Source organism: Alosa sapidissima, chromosome 13 (assembly GCF_018492685.1).
Source record: "Alosa sapidissima isolate fAloSap1 chromosome 13, fAloSap1.pri, whole genome shotgun sequence".
In the NCBI taxonomy this organism is placed as follows: Eukaryota; Metazoa; Chordata; class Actinopteri; order Clupeiformes; family Clupeidae; genus Alosa; species Alosa sapidissima.
In genome coordinates, this window is record NC_055969.1 from 11,161,183 (window position 1) to 11,181,026 (window position 19,844).

A 19,844-nucleotide genomic window follows, 5' to 3' on the forward strand; every position below is an offset into this window, starting at 1 on the left:
GAAAGATCCTAAGCACAAACATTGGTGGGTCAGCTAAAAGCTCTCATGCCACACAATGCCGTTAGTTCATGGGTGAGAACTTCGCTCAACTTTGCAGTAGTGTTGCACGCTGCACCAATAGGCCTACTACAAAAGTATCGCAATACCCTGAAAATAAGAATGTCGTTTACCATACACTTTTAAAACAATTTGGTAAGAGTTTAATGTTCCAATTTAAGGTTCACTGCTATGCCCCTGCTGGAAGTCGTAAGTCAATTAACCTTTTCCAGACCCACTCCCAATTGTGAAGGTCTGGGTGTTCCCAGGCTAGGGAGTGGCTACAGTAGAGCAGAGAGAGAGCGTAAAAAAAGAGAGAGAGTAAAGCCAGAGACTTTCTAATGAGGAGACACAGCTCTCAAAAAATCCTCCATAGAAATGCATGGGGTTAGTTTGTAACGCCAATATGGCCGTTGCTTACACATATCCCACCCCTTCCTCGGCAAAACGTCAACATGTGAATACATTGAGCCAATCATGTGGTGTGATGTGAATACATTGAGCCAATCATATGGTGTGTTGTGAAGACATCTTCCCAATCATGTGTTGTGAACTTGCCGCTGGAGCAAGATTGGTGTTGTGAAGCCTTGCGCACACGCAATTCTGCTGAATAGGAGGCCCGATGAGTGCCCAAAAAGTGTTGCTATATGGCCGCCGAGTGGAGAGACTTGCCTAAAAGGACTTTGGTAAAGCCAATGTGTGCTTCTTTTACTGATATATTTAACAATATCTTTTGCATTATTTATCCAAACAATGTCAAACTTGAAACCGCATGTAGCAAAACACCTGCCAAGTTTGAAATGATTTGGACGAACGGTTTGAGAGATATGTTAATAACAGACAGACAGACATACATACATTATCATTTATAGATAGATACTATGCAGTTTCAGGTATTTTGGCGACTGTAGAGCTCCCCCTAGAGTCGCGATCTATATTTTACTCATTTCTGTGAAACTGATTAACTAGATGACCTAGATATTACAACTACATCTGTTACACTAAGTGTTGTAGTTAGCCACAAACTCTTAAAGGAACCATATGTAAGATTGTGGCCAAAACTGATACTGCAATCACTTTCAAAATACTGAAGAGCGGTGTATCCCCTCCCCCTCCCCCCTGACTCGAGGTTGCCAACCCGGATGGCGAAACACTACTGACTTCGTGATTAGTAGATAGGTGGAGGGTGGCGCATCAGGCCAAAACACAACATGACATGACAAAACACATCAACATCAGTTGAGGGCTGCAACTTCACTTTTTAAATTACAATATCCTGGCCGGACTACTGTTGTCAGTGATATAAGTATTTGAAATGAACATGATTTCTTCATGTCTAGTGAAATATCAGGGCCATTTTATGATTAATTGAAATATTTTTGTTACATACGGCTCCTTTAAACTGCATCTTTTGTTTTTATCATTTCATTTCCATTTCAAATATTTGTTTTTGCCATAGAAACAATAACATTTCTGTCATGATTATATCTGCTAAAATAATGCAACTCAAGACAAAAGTTTATTAAATGTTTTATTGAAATGATACCTGTGGTCTTTCCAAAAACAATGCCACTTAGACAGTACTGTCTCAGAGCCTTGCTCTATAGAGCACCAAAAGGGTCACCTGTAGCCACTGTAACAGGAAGTTCCTACTAAAGGCCTCACTTCACATCCACCAGCATGTTTGTTTAAAAGAGAGGCCCTGCAGGTGTTGTATCCTATCCATAGATATTATAAAGCTAGATACCACATTGTCTGTTGAGTTGTATTAGGTGGCATATGTGAACGCGGCTGCCATATTGCTGGGGGCAAACACCTCACTGTCTATGGGCCACACTTGCTGGCAATCAGAGACAGACACCTGTCTGATTTCCAGTCAGAGTCACATGTTTCTCCATTGGCCTCCAGTGACTGTTGCCTAAAAGCAATATGACGCTGCTATTTACATACGTTATGGAGCCCAATGCGGTATCTAGCTTTCTAATGGTTGTATCTGGTCTGGGAAATGGTCTATGCTGGTGTACGGAGCACACATGCCCAGACATGGTAAGTCCATACAGTTGCAAGACAAGCGCTTCAGTCAGGCTGCACCTAAAAAAGGCACCTGGAATAGTTTGCTAGCTGTGGGAAGAAATTAAGTGAGCTAGACCTGTAGAATTTGTGTGTGTGTGATTTCATGTAGACTGTGGTGTACCATAAACAGTGTTTAAGTTCAGTGGTGAATTATGCCTCATGTTCATGGCAGTATGACAAACTCCTTAAAACAATACATGTACAAGTAGCAACATTATTTTTTTTATGTCGAAAATGTTCTTCATTTTAAGTTTTATCTACTAACCTCATGAATAGTTTTTTAGAGTGTAGTTATATTACTTAGTTCGAGACGAGTTAAGCCCTCCTTACACTGACATACTTTGAAAGATTTGGAAAAGATTTGTGAAAGACTACGGTCTCAGACCCTCTCACATCTAAAGACAAGTAGTTGAGTTTTAAGTCACAGACTATGATTTTGCAATTTACAGGGATCTTGCAGGGTCACTATTTACAAAACTGCAACTAGATTCCTTTAAATTATTACCCATCGTGCAATAGAAAAACAGGAACTGAAATGATAGCCTACTAAACTCAAAGTCGTATTTTCGTGTTTCTGCAGCATTGTTTCATTCGTGACATCCCTAACCGATATAGAGTTGTTCTGTCACGTGGAAGAGCCGACTAAATATATATAAGAAATGACAAATATTATAAGAATAAAAAATAATCATATAGGCTACAGCTGTTGCCTACTTTGCCCCTTCCTGTTTGTTGTTGGAGAGAGGTCACTAATTGGTTTTTATAGTTCACGTCACTATTTGCATGAGCCACGACTAGAAAGACTTGCGATAATATTGTCGTAACGGCAAAACTAATGAAAGTTTTATGACTACTGATACCTTACCTGGCTGTGGTTGTGCAATTATATTATGGTCACCTTGTACCACTGCATGAAGTAAAACATATTGTTTAAGTGAAAATACAATAACAAGAATAAACGTGTCAATGTTCCATTTTGGTATTACAAAAATGTAGCTCTCTGATCCATATTCTGTATATTTTCCATAATTGTGTATATCAATAGTGTCCTCTCTATTTATTGATCTATCATCCTCTTATATTTTAATAGTGACACCTCTCTTGGCCAGCCCTGTTTTCGACCCCTGAAACAAATACACTAACTTGGATGAACCCTGGAGAGCTACCAACTACACTGACAACTTCAATCATTGCGACAGTCGAGTCTCCTGGGACGGCTGGTACAGGTTGCTGTATCATGGACAGACTATACGGATGCCCGAGGAGTGCTTACGTAGATCTGGATGCGGCACCGCTGGCCAACTGTGGATGAATGGAACCCACCCCCAACTACAGGATGGGATAGTTACAAGGAAGATATGTAAGGCTTTGGCCTGGCGTGGCTGCTGTTTTGACCGAGGCCCTCCGATTCAAGTCAAAGCTTGTCCAGGAAACTATTATGTCTACCAGTTTGTCCAGCCCAATGGCTGTAATTATGCTTACTGTGCAGGTATGATAACTGGTCTTTTTGTCATCTTCAGTCTTTTAGCTGACTATCAACCACCAAACTTTTTTTTTTTTGTCCTCACAATCTTTAGTTCACTAACTGGTTTACTTTTGAGGAGCAGATCATATTTGCTTTAAAGCCAAACAATTATTTTGTAGATGTGAACACCATATCCACAAACATTTCTCCTACATCTGCAACTGTGCACACCTCAACAGGTGACAATTTTTCTCCTTTTTATCCATAATCCCTGTAGTTTTATAATGACGCGTGTGTTCTCTGAGAGATTATCAAGAAACTCTGGAATATCACTCTAGTATGACTATGTATTGTGAAGTGAGAAGCATGTACAATGTTTACAGTGACATGAATGTTTTGTACCGTCTCTTGCTCATTCACACTCTCCCTCCTATCTCTGTGTAGTCTCGACTAACCCTTGCGGTGACGTCCACTGCACAGAAGATGAGATATGTGGGGAAGTATATGGAATATATGGCTGCTTGTGCAAGAGCCATCACCAACCTATCCCAGAGTCATTTGGTAAGCCCTAATCAGATCTGTGCTGATTAGTTTTATGGATGTTAGCATGATACAATACATGTACAACATCTGTCCCTTTCTCAGGATTAGTTGCCACATGCCACAATAGCTCCTGCTGGATTTCACTATCCCGCTGCCTCCTCTTTGAGGCTGGCTTTCCTGCTCAAGTTCTGCACCTCAACGATCCGGGCTGCACAGGCACAGTTCTAGAGGGACAGGTGAAGTTCCATTTCAACAATGACGACCAGAAATGCGGAACTGTTCTAAGGGTGAGGAGCAAAAACAGTTTGATCAACCTACATCTACCAAAACCTCTAATAACTTTCAGCAAATAGATTTACAGATGTAAATACACCCCTTCAATGTTTGTAAACATCCAGAGCCTTGGGTGCGCAGCATGGGGTCAGAAAAATGGCGCATTGGCCTGTTGAGCTGTCAAGGTATGCATGGTCATAGTCATCCCAGGACCGCAAACCATACCGTAATAAATTATTCTTCGCTAATGGCAATTGTCTGCCTGATCCTGAGCTGATAACAGAATGGATAGATGACTTTAACAAGTGGCCAGAGATTCAGTGACCCAGCATATGCGACTATCTGGTTGACAAGCCCAAGGTGAAAAAGTACAAGTAGGCACACATGCGCGCATATGAAGCGTGAAGAGGTCATTTAGCTAAATAAATAAACAGACGTATGCCTTAATGTAGGGATCCTTTCCTCATAGATGTGGAGAAACATCCTTATAGCAGTGTCTAAAGTAAACGCAACAGTGACAGAACAGTAACGCCAAAAAGGATCCCTGTTCCGTTTGTGCTGATATGAAAATGAAAACCTATTGTTGTCTTTTCAGGTCAATAAAACCCACTTCATCTACGAGAATTCTATTCAGGGGACAGCCGAAGGTCTGTCCCCTGAATAGAATTCTGCAGAAGGTCATATTATTAGCAGACAGAGGCAACTGAGTCTGCAGTTTTTCTGTGAATATCCTATAAAACAAAATGATTCCATGTATATGGCTATCCATGTCTTAAAAGGTGATATCTCACATCATAACATTTCGTAAATGAGCCCATTGTAATTTATAGAGTCAAATGTATTGTAATAAAGCTTCATGTATTGAAACTACTTTGAAGCAAAGTCCTTTTGATAAATTGACTGTATAATAGATTTTCATCAAAGGTCAATGGATGCATAGCTTCCTTTTAGTAACTGTCAAGCATTGCAAAAATGTATAGGTTTGTTTAATCCATATTTATATTAGCGGTGAAAAAGTGCTCTCTAATGCACCTAATATGCCTGCAGTGTTATACGCCTGAAGTTATAATGTAACTGTGTTATACGCCTCCTCTGTAATGTAATGTATGTTATCTTATTATTTATTTTACTTTGTTTTATTTTATTTATAGGCCTAGACCTATACCTATACTTTTTTTCTCTCTCTTTTTACATCTTGTAACTTCATTGTTTCTGTAATCTCGACTTCATTGAATATGAGGGCTTCCCTCAATGACCCTCCGAGAATAAATAAAGGTTGAATGAATGAATGAATGAAAGTTGCCTGCAACACACGGGACATACCAAGTTCAGATAACTCCATATAAGGATGCAGACTTCACACTGCAATTCAGTGGCAATGTGACTGGGCAACCTGAGGAGACGATCTACATAGCCGTGGACGTGGAAGGAGTGGCCGGCCGCCAGTTCTCCAGTGTGTTGGACTTCTGTTGGGCCACACCCATCAACGATTCAACCTTCTCCATCAACTGGGACCTCATCGCTTATCAGTTTGTTGACATGAAATAACAGTTGCCACTTACATGTTCAAAATTCTCACCATTAGTCTGAATTCAATGGGGTGTCCACAAGCAGCCGTTTCTCCTTCAGGAAGTTCACCTTCGATGGGGCTCCCTCTCAGGTGTACCTCCACTGCAGCCTTCACCTTTGCCCTTTGGTGGGCAACAGCTGCATCCCGGTGAGCCTCAATGCCCCATCTCCACATCTTATGGAGTCGGATGTCTGTTGAAAAGATCTTGAGATTGAAATATTCTGGTGTGAACTTCAGTGCAGAATGACACTTTTAGTAGTGAATGAGAGAAGTACCTCCTCAGACTCTCTAGTTTGTTCATATGTTAGAAAAACAAATAACAACGAATGTTTGGACACAACCAAAGTCCTTTTTTAGGCAAGTCCTAGGCATCCTATTCGACGGCCATATTGGCGTTACAAACTAGCCCCATGCATTTCTATGGAGGATTTTTTGAGTGCTGTGTCTCCTCATTAGAAAGTCTCTGTCACAACTACTCAGACTAGTGTTTTATTTGATTTTTTCCCCCAGAACTGTGACCGTGTCCATCAGCACAAAGCCCGCAGATCTGCAGACAACCAAGATAATATCACTGTTTGTTGTGGGCCACTATTCCCTGCTAGGAATACAGGTAAATGGTTACACAACATGTGGTTTTCAGACTCGCAGCAATTTGCCTTATTCACTCGGTGGCCAGAACGAGGCTATAGGGTACACTTGCCATCACACTTCAGTCCAGCAGATGGTGGTAATGCACTCCGTTTGCAAACTGCCAAAAAGAAGAAGAAGAAGAAGAAGGTGGTTACTCCAAAGATTGTTATGGTGGAGCGGGTGGGTGAATTAGGCGAATTAGTTTCTGCTATATGTTACATTTCTTTCTCTGTCTGTCTAGATGTGCTGAACATCCTGGCTCCACTGCCAAAGAGACACTCTCTTAAGCTGTAAACATCTTTCATTTCCATTCCTCATCATTATCTTTGATCTGTGTAAATGATTAATGAAATATATGAAATTGTTTTTTTTTTTTTTTTTTTAAAGACTGTATTTTTTGTATGATCGAAAAAATAGTAAAGACATACTTCAGAATCAGAATCATGGCCAGGTTTGCGTAAACAAACAAGGTATTTGACTCCGGTTAATCTTTGCTCTCTGTACAACACACTTACCATATAATAATAAAAAATAAAAACCATAAAAAAAGAATAACAGTACAGTAAGAATAAAATAAAGGGCAGTAGAATATGGCTATATAAGAATAAATACAGTATGTACATTTGCTAATAAATAAATAGACACTATGGGTAGGCTAATGTCCCTGTCAAGGTTGCCAAGTCCTGGCCACCTCAACAGACACAGGCAAGATGCAATATACAGTTGAAAAGAGGGTGGAAATAGTGCAATATCAGTATAGACTGAGGTTTAAGATTACATTTAAATATAGTAAAAGGCAGTTCAGTGTACTGATAATGTATTAATAACAATACTATAACTGTAAGGTTGAAGTACACATGAGGTAGATGAGCAGAGCAGTGTTGATTGCCTTTGTACAGGGTGGGGACTGTTTGAGTGTTCAACAGAGTGACTGCTTGGGGGAAGAAGCCGTCTTTGTGTTGGCTGGTTTTGGCAAACACTGCCCTGTATCGTCTACCAGAGGGAAGGAAGTTGAACAGTATTTACATAGGCCTACTTTTACATACTTTTAGAAATATAGTACAGAGGTCCAATGCATTCTGGATCAATCTAGTGTGCCCCAAGGTCAAATAAAATTCAGAGGAATGTTTACTTCAGTATGTTGGGCAATGAATAGAGGTAGACTAAATGTTTAGTATTTCATTAAGAATAGTATGTAGGTATTTTGATTTTGGTAACAGTCAAGTTATCCAACTCCAACCCAGTAGGTGGAGGTGGTATTTGCAGTTGTATGACTACACCGATTTTTTTTTTTTTTTATGTGACATGCAAGAAAGATGGATCCATCCATCATGTTCTTAATTATTCTCCAGACAAAGAGAAAATCTGAAGAGGGAAGTGAAAGCCTTTTCTTTAGACACCTTATTAGGTGAGCCTAGATCAGAAAACATCACTAGTTCTATGATGAACATTTATCAAAGAAACAAAATTAGCAAACATGATTTAGTTTTTGCGTGTGTGTGTTGTTTTCCCTTATTTAATTTCCATGTGATTGCACCTCAGTCCAGTAGATGGCGGTAACACACTTTGTCTGTAAACTAACTGGCATAAAAACCTAACAGAAGAAGAAGAAGATGGCTCCATCCTCGCTGGAATTTGTTTATGTACTTGGCTAGATCAACGATTTTATACATTGATGATTTAGAATGAATCTTCTAGTGAAAGAAAACACTGCATAATGAGTTGCGCAACCTTTCAGTCACAACTTGGGTGCCTAATGCAGATTTTAGCTGAAGCGGCAGTGGAAGAACTAGGCAGACTGCTCGATGAAAGCTCTGCTGCTGTACTGCCCATAGAGACCGCGCACCTTGCAACAAACAGTAATCTCAAAGTAAAACTACAGAGAGAACACAAAGCCAAAACCGTAAGTTTGACCATTACTCGGCTGATTACAAGGCTGACCCTAGATTCTCAGTTGTAATTTTGTTCGGTCTTGCATATCCCTCGCTCATTTGTATTTACAAAGGTATTGTTGGGAAATTACCAGATTATATTTCAGACATGCTTGTGTGGAATTCTGGTCCCTATCAGACCAGATCAAATGACTGTTTGATGCTCAAGGTTCCTCGTATCCACTCTGAGTTGGGAAAGTCGACCTTTTGTTAGTGCCCCTACTTCCTGGAATAATCTTCAGTGTAATATAAAAATGAACTCTATACTTTCCTATAATCAATTCAGATCTGTAATCACAAACCTTCCTATGTCAATGTGTACCTGCTTTAAGTAAATGTCTTTATTATTATTATTATTATTATTATTATTTTATTATTAAGATGTTATGTATTTTCCCCTTCCTCCTCTATAATGTAATGTATGTTATCTTATTATTTATTTATTTTACTTTGTTTTATTTTATTTATAGGCCTAGACCTATACCTATACTTTTTTTCTCTCTCTTTTTACATCCTGTTACTTCATTGTTTCTGTAATCTCGGCTTCATTGAATATGAGGGCTTCCCTCAATGACCCTCCGAGAATAAATAAAGGTTGAATGAATGAATTTGAACATTCTTTTGCAGAGGGAGTTTGCGTTTTTTATGGAGGTCCTGAGTAAATCAGCTGTGGACAAAGTGATGCTTTTGGTCAACAAGATAAAGTTCCAGTGGCAAGAATGTGAAAATAATTGTCCTAAAGGCCAGACAGAGTGGAGAGATGCTCTATTCAAAGCCCCTGACCACTTCAATTACACTGCAAATGGTTGGTAGCTTTTTAATACTAACTGCTTTTATAGGCCTATGCGTGTAGCTTAACGTTTGTGCTTAAGAGTTGCTTCATACAGAAGACATACACAGATATGCACACATGTGCATTGATATAAACAGTGCCCAGTAATGGTGTGAGTGGGTCAGACGTGACCCCCAAAACAGGAGTGGAATCATTTACTGATTGTTTGATAAACAATGAAAAGTTGAACAGACTGAGTTGCACAAACGGAGCTCATTACTGATCAGAATCAGTTTTTCAGTTTTATTGGCCAAGTATCCTTACGTACATAAGGAATTTGACATCGGTAGGTGTTAACTCTCTATACATTCAACAAATAGACATGTAGTAGTAACAAATAGACATGTAGTAGTAACTTTTACATTCAGTTGACAAATATGATGTGGTTGTCTTTCACCGACACACTTGTAACAACTATCCAAAGGTGATTCACAGGAATTGTCGGCTTGCACTGCAAAAAATGAAATCTAACCAAGTGTTATTAATCTTGTAATAAGATCAAAAAATCTATTTGGTATCGTTTTTAGTATGAAAAGACTTACCTAGTGCTCTCCCGTAAGACCATTTTGACTTAATTTAAGAAGACTTTGACTTATTTTAAGGAGTCTTATCAAGACAAATTTACTTAACGCACTGGCAGACAAATTTGCTTGTTTTTAGGACAAATTTGCTTAACGCACTGGCAGAAAAATATGCTTGTTTTCAGGATGAGATGTCTTAAAATAAGTCAAACTTTTCCTAAATTAAGTCAAATGATTTCACGAGAAAGCGCTAGGTAAGTCTCTTTATACTGAAAACAAAACAAACTAGTTATTTTTATCTTGATATAAGACTAATAATCTTGGTTAGATTTTATTAGATAAGCAGTTTTTTGCAGTGTGGTAGACCAGGGATCTTGCCACCATACAAACATTCGGACAAACCTGCACCTGCCCAAGACACATCATAGAATAAGAAGCACTCACTTGCACTCTACCCCCTTGGTGCTCATGGAACAGGACTGCAGAATCAGCAACACTCTATGGGCCACTTCAGATGACTAAACCCAAAGGAAGAGAAGAGCACACAAATAGCTTATAGAATGTTTAATAGGTTCATACGACCATTGTTTTGATGCACACCATGTCTTCATTACCCGTGTCAAAGGACCCTAATATAAATTCTGGGCAATTGGGCCAAAGCTTGCTTAATAAGTCTACACAAAATCTGTTTGCAAATCTAATACCATGAGAAATATCCTAAGCACCCAAACATTGTTGGGTCAGCTAAAAGCATGTGATGTCGTTATGGGTGAGAACTTCACTCATAGACTGACTTTGCAGTATTTAAACAAAAAATTGTGGCCAAGGTGTACTGAGTTAAATGAACTCCTCTCCTCTGTGACAACTTTGTGTTGGTTAGTAGTAGGAGGTAGGCATAACACATCAGATACCCAATACCATGTCTGTATAATGTCTGTGTATTGTAAAAAATGTCAATGCACTGTGTTGCACAGATATACTAATGTTAGCATGGAAGCCATCACAATCTGTTGCCATTTCTAGGTTATTTTTTTTAACTACTTTAAGCGAATGTTTTTTTTTCTGTGCATTATGATAGTCAAGACTGGGAAGTTCTGTGAAGCTCCAAAATGATAATACAAGTGCAGCCTTTTGTTTTGTTATTTTGTTCATATTACAGGACCACCAACAACTGGGAATTCTTCTGAAGAATCCTCATCCGAGTGTGATGCACAGGAGGAGGAGGGGCGCTCAGAAGAACAGGAGCAGCAGCGAGAAACCAACACAGACCTGATTGTGGGGCACAGTGATGGACAGAGTGGTTGGACTTCACCTCAGATTGACGTGTCTGCTCTGCTGCGATTCACTTGTGAGACGTGTGGCAAGATTTTCACTGAGAGGTTGCCCTTTAAGCGTCATATCAGGGTACACGCCAAAGCATTCAGCTGCCCGTTATGTGCCAAGTGCTTCACCTGGCAGAGTACACTGGATGCCCACATACAGCTGCATTCTGGTGAGAAACCCTTCAATTGTGACAGCTGCCCCAAGGGCTTCTCACTTAAGAGCAGACTGGAGTCTCACAAACGCCATCATATTGCAAATCAGCAGATTAACTGTGCCCACTGCCAAAAGAGCTTCCCTAGCCAAAGTCGTCTGGACCGCCACAAGTGCAGTGCGGTCAAGACTTCCTTTGTCTGCCCCACCTGCGGAAAGACCTTTGTGTCCAAGAGCCGCATGCTGGACCACCAGACGCTGCATTCAGGTGAGAGACCCTTCTGTTGCGAGGTCTGTGGCCTCTTGTTCAGCTGTGAACGCTACCTGAAGAACCACCAGAAGAGCCACCAGAGTATCAGTTGCCATGTGTGTGACACATGTGGCAAACGTTTTAATCACGCCACTGGCCTGACAAAGCACAGTTTGGTCCATACAGGCGAACAGCCCTTTGTCTGTCATCTTTGCGGCCGACGCTTCAGCCTTGCCGGTAACCTGAAGCGCCACCAGATCACCCATACTGGACAGAAACTGTATGGGTGCACCGTTTGCCCAAAAAGGTTCACTGCATCTCATTCACTTAAATCCCACCTGCTGAGCCACAATGGGGTCAAGCCATTCAGCTGCGATGTCTGTGGCAAGGGTTTTGTAAACCCAGCCTACCTGAAGAGGCACACCCACATCCACATGCCCAGGCGGCCATTCGCTTGCAAGATCTGTGCCAAGAGCTTCAGCTTTCCCAGTCTGCTCAGCAAGCACATGAACGTGCACACAGGGAGGCAGGGTCTCTCGCCGGCCCGGGAGTACCCGTGCGGACAGTGTGACAAGGTCTTCTCGCTCAAGAGCTCGCTCGCCGTCCACCAGCGCGTCCACACGCAGGAGAAGCCCTACAGCTGCCGCATCTGTGGGAAGCGGCTGGCCTACGCGGGCGGCCTCAGCACGCACATGCGAGTCCACACGGGGGAGCGGCCGTACGGCTGCGACGCCTGCGGGAAGCGCTTCAGCCAGGCCGCACACCTCAAGAACCACCAGCGTGTGCACACAGGCCTCAGGGTCTTACATTGTGCAAACTGCGGGAAGAAATTTGGAGACCGGAAGCACCTTAGACTTCACAATTGTGAACTTCAAAAATACCTGTGAGGGAAGGATCTGGTGCTCGTGTAACCAGGCGCCCAAAACAATGCTCATTTCATACCCTGCAAATCCACAGAAACATGGATGGGTCAGTGCTAGTGTTTGTTGTATGTATTGTGTATGTGTATAAGTACTCTTTTGATCCCGTGAGGGAAATTTGGTCTCTGCATTTATCCCAATCCGTGAATTAGTGAAACACACTTAGCACACAGTGAACACACAGTGAGGTGAAGCACACACTAATTCCGGCGCAGTGAGCTGCCTGCAACAACAGCAGCGCTCGGGGAGCAGTGAGGGGTTAGGTGCCTTGCTCAAGGGCATTTCAGCTGTGCCTACTGGTCGGGGTTCAAACCGGCAACAAGTCCGAAGCGCTAACCAGTAGGCCACGGCTGTAATGCACAGACAAGGAGCTTCTCTGTAAGTCACACCATTACTGTAAAACTTCTAATGCACTTATATTACCTATGTTCCTCTAGATATTACAACTACATCAGTTAATACACTATGTGTTATTGTAGTTAGCCACAAACTCTATTTGTTTTTGCCTTAGAAACAATAACATTTCTGAAATGATCATATATGCTAAAATAACACAACTGTTAAATGTTTTATTAAAATGATACCTGTGGGGTTTTTCCAAAAACAATAACTTATGCTTGTCCAGTACTGTCTCTACGTGATTTGCCAATTCTTCACTCGTTCTCCTGACATGCCACACCATAAATTATTTATTCTCTGATAGTTATTACTTCTTCTTATAAGTTGTCCCTGGTCTCTTTTCCGCCTGGCAGGTTCATTACCTAACTGTTCCTCAAGAAGCACATGCTCAACCATGTTCTGTCAAGCCCTTTCAACAACTGTGATGGCAACAACTGGCAAGGGCTTAGTCAGCTCAGTCCACCTGAAAATGCCCAGGCACAGATGCATGCCCAGAAGACCATTTGTTAGTCAGGTCTGTGACAAGAGATGCAGCTGGCAGTCTGCTAAATAAGCATACTTTGCACAACAGAGCCTTGCTCTATGGAGCCCCAAAAGGTCACCTGTAGCCACTGTAACAGGAAGTTCCTACTGAAGGCCTCGCTCCACATCCACCAGCATGTTTGTTTAAAAGAGAGGCCCTACAGGTGTTGTATCTGTGGGAAACAACTGGTCTACGCTGGTGCATGGAGCACACATGCGCATACATGGTAGGGATACTAGTCCAAGCGCTTCAGTCAGGCTACACCTAAAAAAGGGACCTGGAATAGTTTGAAGAAATGAGCTTAGTGAGCTGAACACCTGTAGAATTGTGTGTGTGTGTGTGTGTGTGTATTGTATTGTAAACATAAAACATTCCTTCACTAATTGTCTTCTAATTGTCATTAATTGTCTACAAATGTTTTCTTTTACACTATGTTCTTGACATTAAAAAATGGTTACTCTGTTTCCTTTTTTACTATTGTAGCATTTAGTTTTTAGAAAATGTACAATACAATAATTGTACAAGTGAAATGTAGACATCAGTTTGGCCAACACTGTAGGCCTGTTTGTTTATTGTGGCAGCAAAAATAGCCTGGCACAGACAGCCGCAAGTATTAGTAAAATCTAGAAATTCTTAGACTTGGTACCATAAACAGTGCTTTTAAGTTCAGTAGTGAATTATGCCATTTGTTCAATTCAATGTTTTATAAACATTGTTAGGACATAATTGAATTGTGCATGCTTTGCTGAACTTGACCAGGGTACACTTTTTTTTTACATGACTCACTTTAATAGCTAAGCCATTCCAGAATGGACACTGCATACTTCTGATAGAAACAACTAGATACTCGTATGTTACCACAGTAAGCATTGTTAAAGTTCCTGATATGTTGTTTAATAGCGTGACATAACACACTTTATTTAAAACGTGGTGATTCTGAACAGAACTAAAACGGCAGCTTCCCAAAATTCATCTTGATTGATTGGCCAATCAGCTGTTCAGCACTTCACAGAATTTAAGTGGAATGATTAGGGCGGGGTTTGTGCCCTGATAAATTAAGCGCCATTTTGGGAGAAGACACGTTTCCAATCAGGAACGTTCGTTTTACATCAGAGGACTCTGGCACGTCTAAAGAGAAATGCTTTCGCTTGTACCGCTCTGCTCTTAAAACTGGGCATTTGGTGGTATCTTCCGCTGGTAAAAGTGGTGCTCGGTCAGGTTGTTTAAAAACTCTCAACACTTGCAATGAAGGGCCTGGTTCAGGAGGACGCACCCGATAGTGGGTACGGATGCTTGGTTACGAATCGCTTTGGTCAGCTTTTCGATGATGAGTCAGACCCGTTTGACATCCTTCAGCAAGCACAGGTGGAGAAGCCAAAAGCCAAGAAGAAAGAGGATTCTAAGAAACCTGGGAAGGGGGTTAAGAAAGGGTCTCAAAGGGACCGAAAGACCCTTGTCACAGTCGCTTGCGACGGAGATAATGTTTCCAGTGACAAAAGTTTACCAGGTGAGTAAACATCGATAATGTTAACATTAACAGGCTTATAGTTAACGTTAGCACATGCTACTGGATAGCTAACCTTACTGAGTAAATTTAAGTTGTTACGTTGCCGTTGCTATTGATTCTCTTCTCTAGCTAGCTTCTCTACGCGGATCAGTTTCACATAATGTGCTGTCAGCTGATGGACCGGGATAAAGTTAACGTTCACTGTGTTCTAGCATGCTCCACATTTAGTGGGCTTGAAACGTTGTTGTGCACCTGCTACCAGAAGCTGTCATGAACTTACTGGACTGGATTGTATTGTCTTTCAATTAAAATGGTTTAACTTTATCCATAATTACGTAATATAGTTATCTCTGTTCATGACTGACTTGCTTCATGTGCTTTCTGCAGCCCAGAAACGTCCCGAGAAGGGAGAGAGACGAGTCAATTTCACTGATAGGAGGGGGAATGAGAACGAGGCTGATCTTGGCTTCTCTGTTGAGAGGCAAGTATGCAGCAAGCTATGCACAAACTAAATGGCAATGCACCACAGAAGAGCCTCTTGTCTCTGCTTGGTCACTCGAGTTCAAAACCAGGGTATTGGTTAGCACCTGCTCAACATGTTTTGTACAGCCCAGTGATTGTACAGTTAATCAAAAACACTCCTAGAGAAGGTTTGCTGTTTCTGAATGACCTTTTTGTGTTCATTGTTTCCCTTTCAGACCTGTTGAACATAGTGAGCGAGGTGGAAGAGGACGAGGAGGAGGAAGGGGCCGTGGAGGAAGAGGAGCAGGTGGTGGATATACCCGGTCCACCGATGGCTTTGACCCTAGAGGCAAGAGGGAGTTTGAGCGCCACAGTGGCAGTGATCGAACGTAAGGCCATTTGGTTGACTTTTGAGCAAGGCCCTTTTGGTTTGTGAGTACTGTTGTCCTGAGTTGCATTGGTCTTGTTACAGGAGTGTTCGACCTGAGGAGAAAAGGGGAGGCAATGGCTCTCGAAACTGGGGTTCTATGAGAGACCACATGAGGTGAGCACCGGAAGCTCCTCCGTAAACGTGCTCACACTGTTGATCACTTGAATGAATGGGGGAAACAATATGGGCGGTGTATAATGATGATACAGGTTATATATATATATGGGCATTCTTATTTATAACCTGTATCATTATCTGGCACTACTGTTACCAAAGAGTGAATTGCTCTAAATCTGCAAATGACTTGTCTTGCTGTGTAATGCTGTTTATTAGGCAAAATGGAAATGCAGCTGAAGCCCATAATGAGTATTGATTTTAGGCTAAGGTTGAAATGTAAAGAATCTAAAAATTCTCTTCTGATATCGCTTACACCTGAGGCTATTTTGAGTTAAATTGAGCAGTCATTGACGGTGAGGTTTTTCTAAATATTTTAATGCTGAACAATTTTAAGATGTTTTATACTGGCAACAACTGTGGCATGACAGTTTTTGAAATTACCCATTTTTTGAAATGTACCCATGTTTTCCCCTGGCTTGACTTAGACTTTCATATAGGGGGCAGGTTGTCTCCTTGGAGACATTGTGTGCACCCATGTTTCTACAGTAGCGCAGAAAGGACGACAACTTTTTGTGTTGTGGAGTTTGAGAACCCAGATTCTGACATGGGAGTCATGTTAAAGCTGCAGTTGGCAAGTCTGACAGATTGAGGGGTCTTAGCCAACATTTTGAATGTCTACAACTCTCATGCACCCTCATCAAGTTTGTGCTTGTCAGTGTGCACCAGACTGTGATTGACAGTCAGATCTCACTCAGCCCTGTTCTGATTGGACCAGAAGAACTGGGAGCTGTGGATTTTTGCAAAACAAATAACAGGCTCTAGGTGGAGGTAGAAGTGTGGGTATTTTGATTGCAACCAGGATTGTAACTTTACATTTGTGTCAAAACTAGTACTTATCTTTAATTGAACCCAAGACCAGGTGATGTTGCAGACCGCAGCCCTCAGCTACTGAAAATGATTGCCAGTTGAACTAAAAAAGCATTGCTGCTCACATTCAGCCTTGAAACAATATAGCCAAAATTGGATACAAGGTCCATGGACCCTGTGGTATTTATTTTTGCAGGTTAAATGCAATATCTATGCATAGTGAAGTCCTCGCTTGACATGTTTTGACTTCTTGATGCAGTTGTAAGCATGCATTTTCTTACAAACTTGAAGAAAAGTGTTTGGTTGGTTGCAATCTTCAACCTCACCACTAGATGCCACCATTATCAAGTAACACCAGAACCGTATATAGATATATATACAGCTTTGGTAACACTACCCAGCCTTTGACTTGATGGCATACTAATATTGAGCTAGCCACTGTCAATATTGCATCTATGCTGTGGTTTTACTATGATTTAAACAGATCATCTAGTGTGTGTGTGTGTGTTGGGCTTTTTTTAAGAAACCCGTTTGGCAGTTTTGTTTAGCGTTTTGACACTTAATTGATCTGTTAATTCAGTTTTCCATGGTTCTGCAGCTGGTTTCCACTTCTCTATGGTTCGGCAGCGTAACGGTGGCAACACTGGCGTAATGCTAGCGTTGAACAAGCTGAGCGTTCAACTTGGTTCAACTTTCAAAGCGCAACGCGAGCATATTCAATTCACAAACCGTTTGTGTTGCTTAGGAACAAGATAAAACTTATGTTCTGAGCGTTGCGTTACGTTTGCCAATGTGATCCCCGCCTAACTGCTGGTAGTCAGCTTTGGCTTTAACAATAAACAAATAACAGATGTACAGCTAGTTCTGTAATCTAGTGACCCGTATACTGTGAGGAAATGCACCTTACTTCCCAGTCATGGTCATAAGGCTTTTGTCATCATGTAGTCTGTTTTGTAATTCAGTGCAACAGTGGATGAAGCACCTGTTGAGGAAATGGGACATGGAGAAGATGTTCCTGAGGCAGTTGTGGTTGATGCAGAGAACTGGTGAGTCCTAGTAACTTTAATTGATCAACATGGATAAAGCATTAGTTTACATTTTGAGTGTTTATCCATATGACTATTACATTTATTCATTTTTGGCTGATTTATTTATCCAATGTCACGTACAGCAATAGAAAAACATTTAAGCTACAGTTGCAGCATTAGAATAACATTTTAAGCTACATGTTGATGTGCTATAGCGCTCCAGAGGGCGAGGAGGTTGTGGAGGTAGCTATTGAGATGTCCCTGGATGAGTGGAAGGCCCTTCAGAAACAAAGTCGCCCCAAAAACGAGTTCAACATTCGCAAAGCCGAGTCTGCTGTGCCCACCAAGGCGGTGGTCATCCACAAGTCCAAATTGCAAGAGGTTAGTTTGTTTAACCTGTTTAGTACCAGCGCTGTCTATGAAGACTGGTTTTACCTCTGCAAGTCCCCCCCCCCCCCCCCCCCCCCCCCCCCCCACTTGGCCATCTTGGTAGAGCACTTTGGGCAGCTATTTTCCTATTCAGGTGGGATGTATACATACTGGTCATATGGACATACAAAGTACATCAGGCGAATCTGTTTAAATCTGAATTAGACAAACTATATAAATACCCCCCCCCCCCCCCTTCTAAAATAAGGCTTAAGGAAAAATAGTTTTATGTACATTACAGGAAAGGGGTGGGGTACAGACAACTGCCATATTGACATTACAAATGAATCCCATGCATTTCAATGGGCGATTCTTTGTTTTGTCCTTGTTAGAAAGTCTGGTAAAACTGTCATGAAATCAGGATGCTGCATGGAAATTAATCCACATTTTACTTTTGAGGCATTTATCGTGTGTGTGATTCTTAGGCAGTCTTCCTGTACATGGATTAAGCCTAGTCCTACACTGAATCTTTTCAGTCAGTGGGTGTCTCATTGATCTTTTTAATCCAGGTCTAGGCATAATCCACGTACAGGGTACTGGCCCTTTTATCGCGGGGTGCTAATCGTCTCTCTTGACAGGAGCACGGTGAGATAAATGAACAGCTGGAAGAGGGGGATGTCTTCCTCCGTCGCCCTGCCAACGACATCACCTGTAAGATGGAGATCAACTTTGGCAGCCTGGCCCGACCCTCACGTGGTGGCCGAGGTGGCCGTGGCGGACGCGGAGGCCGTGGGGGCTCCAATGAAGCGCGCACCCAAGTCTCACCCAACAAGCACATGGTTGCGGTAGGTTCCACAAGTTGCAAGGGGCAGGGTACATGTAGTCTGCAGAAGGCACCTGGTTTCCTTTTAATCGCTTATCTGGTTGCATTTTTGTTCAGCCAATGACTTTCTTTGTTTTCATTTTAGGTCCCTAACCCAGATGACCCTGAAGATTTCCCTGCTCTGGCCTGAGGGTCAAGAAACGTGGTCTCTTGTCTTGGCACTGGGCCTTCAGTACACCTCCACTTGAGTAGGAGTGCACTTACAGGCTTTTGTTCTTATTGAACCCACGGAGCTGCATTTTTCCAGATATGTGTACTTTGGAATAATAAGCCTGTGTTGAGTAACCTGAAGTTCACCAGTTTACAAATAAATAATGCATGATTGACATATGGTGTTTGATATTCAGCAGTGGTATATAAGTGAATGACATGACTTAAAAAGGCTGATTCAGTATTGGCGTAAAAAATATATTTAAATTGTCAATTAATGCAGTGTCAGCTTTTGTAATGCAAAATTGACACTGGCTTTGTAACTGGTTTGTAAGCATACTAAAATTCAACTCAAAAGTTGCTGTTTGTTCCCCGTCTTGCCATTGTAATGTTCCCATTTGGGATCTCAAACTTCCCTTGACCGCAAGGGGGCACTCTAAGACTAAAATGGCAACTTGCTATTGTTCCTACCCTGGCTCCCCTCTGATCAGAAAATGAGAATTGATCTTTGTTTGCTAATGACTGCAGTGAAGGGGCGATTAAATCGAGACATTGCGACCTGTGGCCCCTGCAGCTTCCAGACAATTTGTAA

General features: G+C 41.6%; 3 protein-coding genes across 5 annotated transcripts; all 3 read left to right on the forward strand.

Annotated features, from left to right (window-relative positions):
- Positions 1-2,066: 2,066 nt before the first annotated feature.
- Positions 2,067-5,671, forward strand: LOC121679877 (uromodulin-like). Its single transcript, XM_042058934.1, has 6 exons — positions 2,067-2,082; positions 3,200-3,598; positions 3,754-3,813; positions 4,019-4,135; positions 4,220-4,404; positions 4,986-5,671. The coding sequence occupies exons 2-6, from the start codon at positions 3,364-3,366 to the stop codon at positions 5,052-5,054; spliced, it is 666 nt and encodes a 221-aa protein (XP_041914868.1). The 5' UTR covers positions 2,067-2,082; positions 3,200-3,363; the 3' UTR covers positions 5,055-5,671.
- A 2,537-nt stretch (positions 5,672-8,208) lies between these two features.
- On the forward strand, positions 8,209-13,869 carry LOC121679869 (zinc finger protein 260-like). Of its 2 annotated transcripts, XR_006021453.1 has the most exons (4): positions 8,209-8,493; positions 9,149-9,326; positions 11,034-12,566; positions 13,270-13,869. XR_006021453.1 is itself a non-coding variant. In XM_042058922.1 (3 exons), the coding sequence occupies exons 1-3, from the start codon at positions 8,308-8,310 to the stop codon at positions 12,482-12,484; spliced, it is 1,815 nt and encodes a 604-aa protein (XP_041914856.1). In that variant the 5' UTR covers positions 8,209-8,307; the 3' UTR covers positions 12,485-12,652. The 2 variants fall into 2 exon arrangements, 1 of the variants encoding a protein (XP_041914856.1); XM_042058922.1 differs by lacking the exon at positions 13,270-13,869 and having other exon boundaries at positions 11,034-12,652.
- A 622-nt stretch (positions 13,870-14,491) lies between these two features.
- On the forward strand, positions 14,492-19,428 carry zgc:103482 (uncharacterized protein LOC450001 homolog). Of its 2 annotated transcripts, XM_042058933.1 has the most exons (9): positions 14,861-14,946; positions 15,159-15,228; positions 15,334-15,427; positions 15,645-15,797; positions 15,881-15,952; positions 17,785-17,868; positions 18,066-18,231; positions 18,858-19,064; positions 19,188-19,428. In XM_042058933.1, the coding sequence occupies exons 1-9, from the start codon at positions 14,920-14,922 to the stop codon at positions 19,230-19,232; spliced, it is 918 nt and encodes a 305-aa protein (XP_041914867.1). In that variant the 5' UTR covers positions 14,861-14,919; the 3' UTR covers positions 19,233-19,428. The 2 variants fall into 2 exon arrangements, with proteins under 2 accessions (XP_041914866.1, XP_041914867.1); XM_042058932.1 differs by lacking the exon at positions 15,159-15,228 and having other exon boundaries at positions 14,492-14,946.
- The last annotated feature ends 416 nt before the right edge of the window (positions 19,429-19,844 follow it).

What these genes read in the sequence shown, in the direction of transcription:
- LOC121679877 (XM_042058934.1), top strand. Translation starts at nt 3,364, where the DNA reads ATGCCCGAGGAGTGCTTACGTAGATCTGGATGCGGCACCGCTGGCCAA. An exon ending in TAATTATGCTTACTGTGCAG is followed by an intron (nt 3,599 to 3,753) that starts GTATGATAACTG and finishes ATTATTTTGTAG; the next exon opens with ATGTGAACACCATATCCACA. An exon ending in AACTGTGCACACCTCAACAG is followed by an intron (nt 3,814 to 4,018) that starts GTGACAATTTTT and finishes ATCTCTGTGTAG; the next exon opens with TCTCGACTAACCCTTGCGGT.
- LOC121679869 (XM_042058922.1), top strand. Translation starts at nt 8,308, where the DNA reads ATGAGTTGCGCAACCTTTCAGTCACAACTTGGGTGCCTAATGCAGATT. An exon ending in GAGAACACAAAGCCAAAACC is followed by an intron (nt 8,494 to 9,148) that starts GTAAGTTTGACC and finishes ATTCTTTTGCAG; the next exon opens with AGGGAGTTTGCGTTTTTTAT. An exon ending in CTTCAATTACACTGCAAATG is followed by an intron (nt 9,327 to 11,033) that starts GTTGGTAGCTTT and finishes TTCATATTACAG; the next exon opens with GACCACCAACAACTGGGAAT.
- zgc:103482 (XM_042058932.1), top strand. Translation starts at nt 14,685, where the DNA reads ATGAAGGGCCTGGTTCAGGAGGACGCACCCGATAGTGGGTACGGATGC. An exon ending in TCTATGAGAGACCACATGAG is followed by an intron (nt 15,953 to 17,784) that starts GTGAGCACCGGA and finishes TTTGTAATTCAG; the next exon opens with TGCAACAGTGGATGAAGCAC. An exon ending in ACAAGTCCAAATTGCAAGAG is followed by an intron (nt 18,232 to 18,857) that starts GTTAGTTTGTTT and finishes CTCTCTTGACAG; the next exon opens with GAGCACGGTGAGATAAATGA.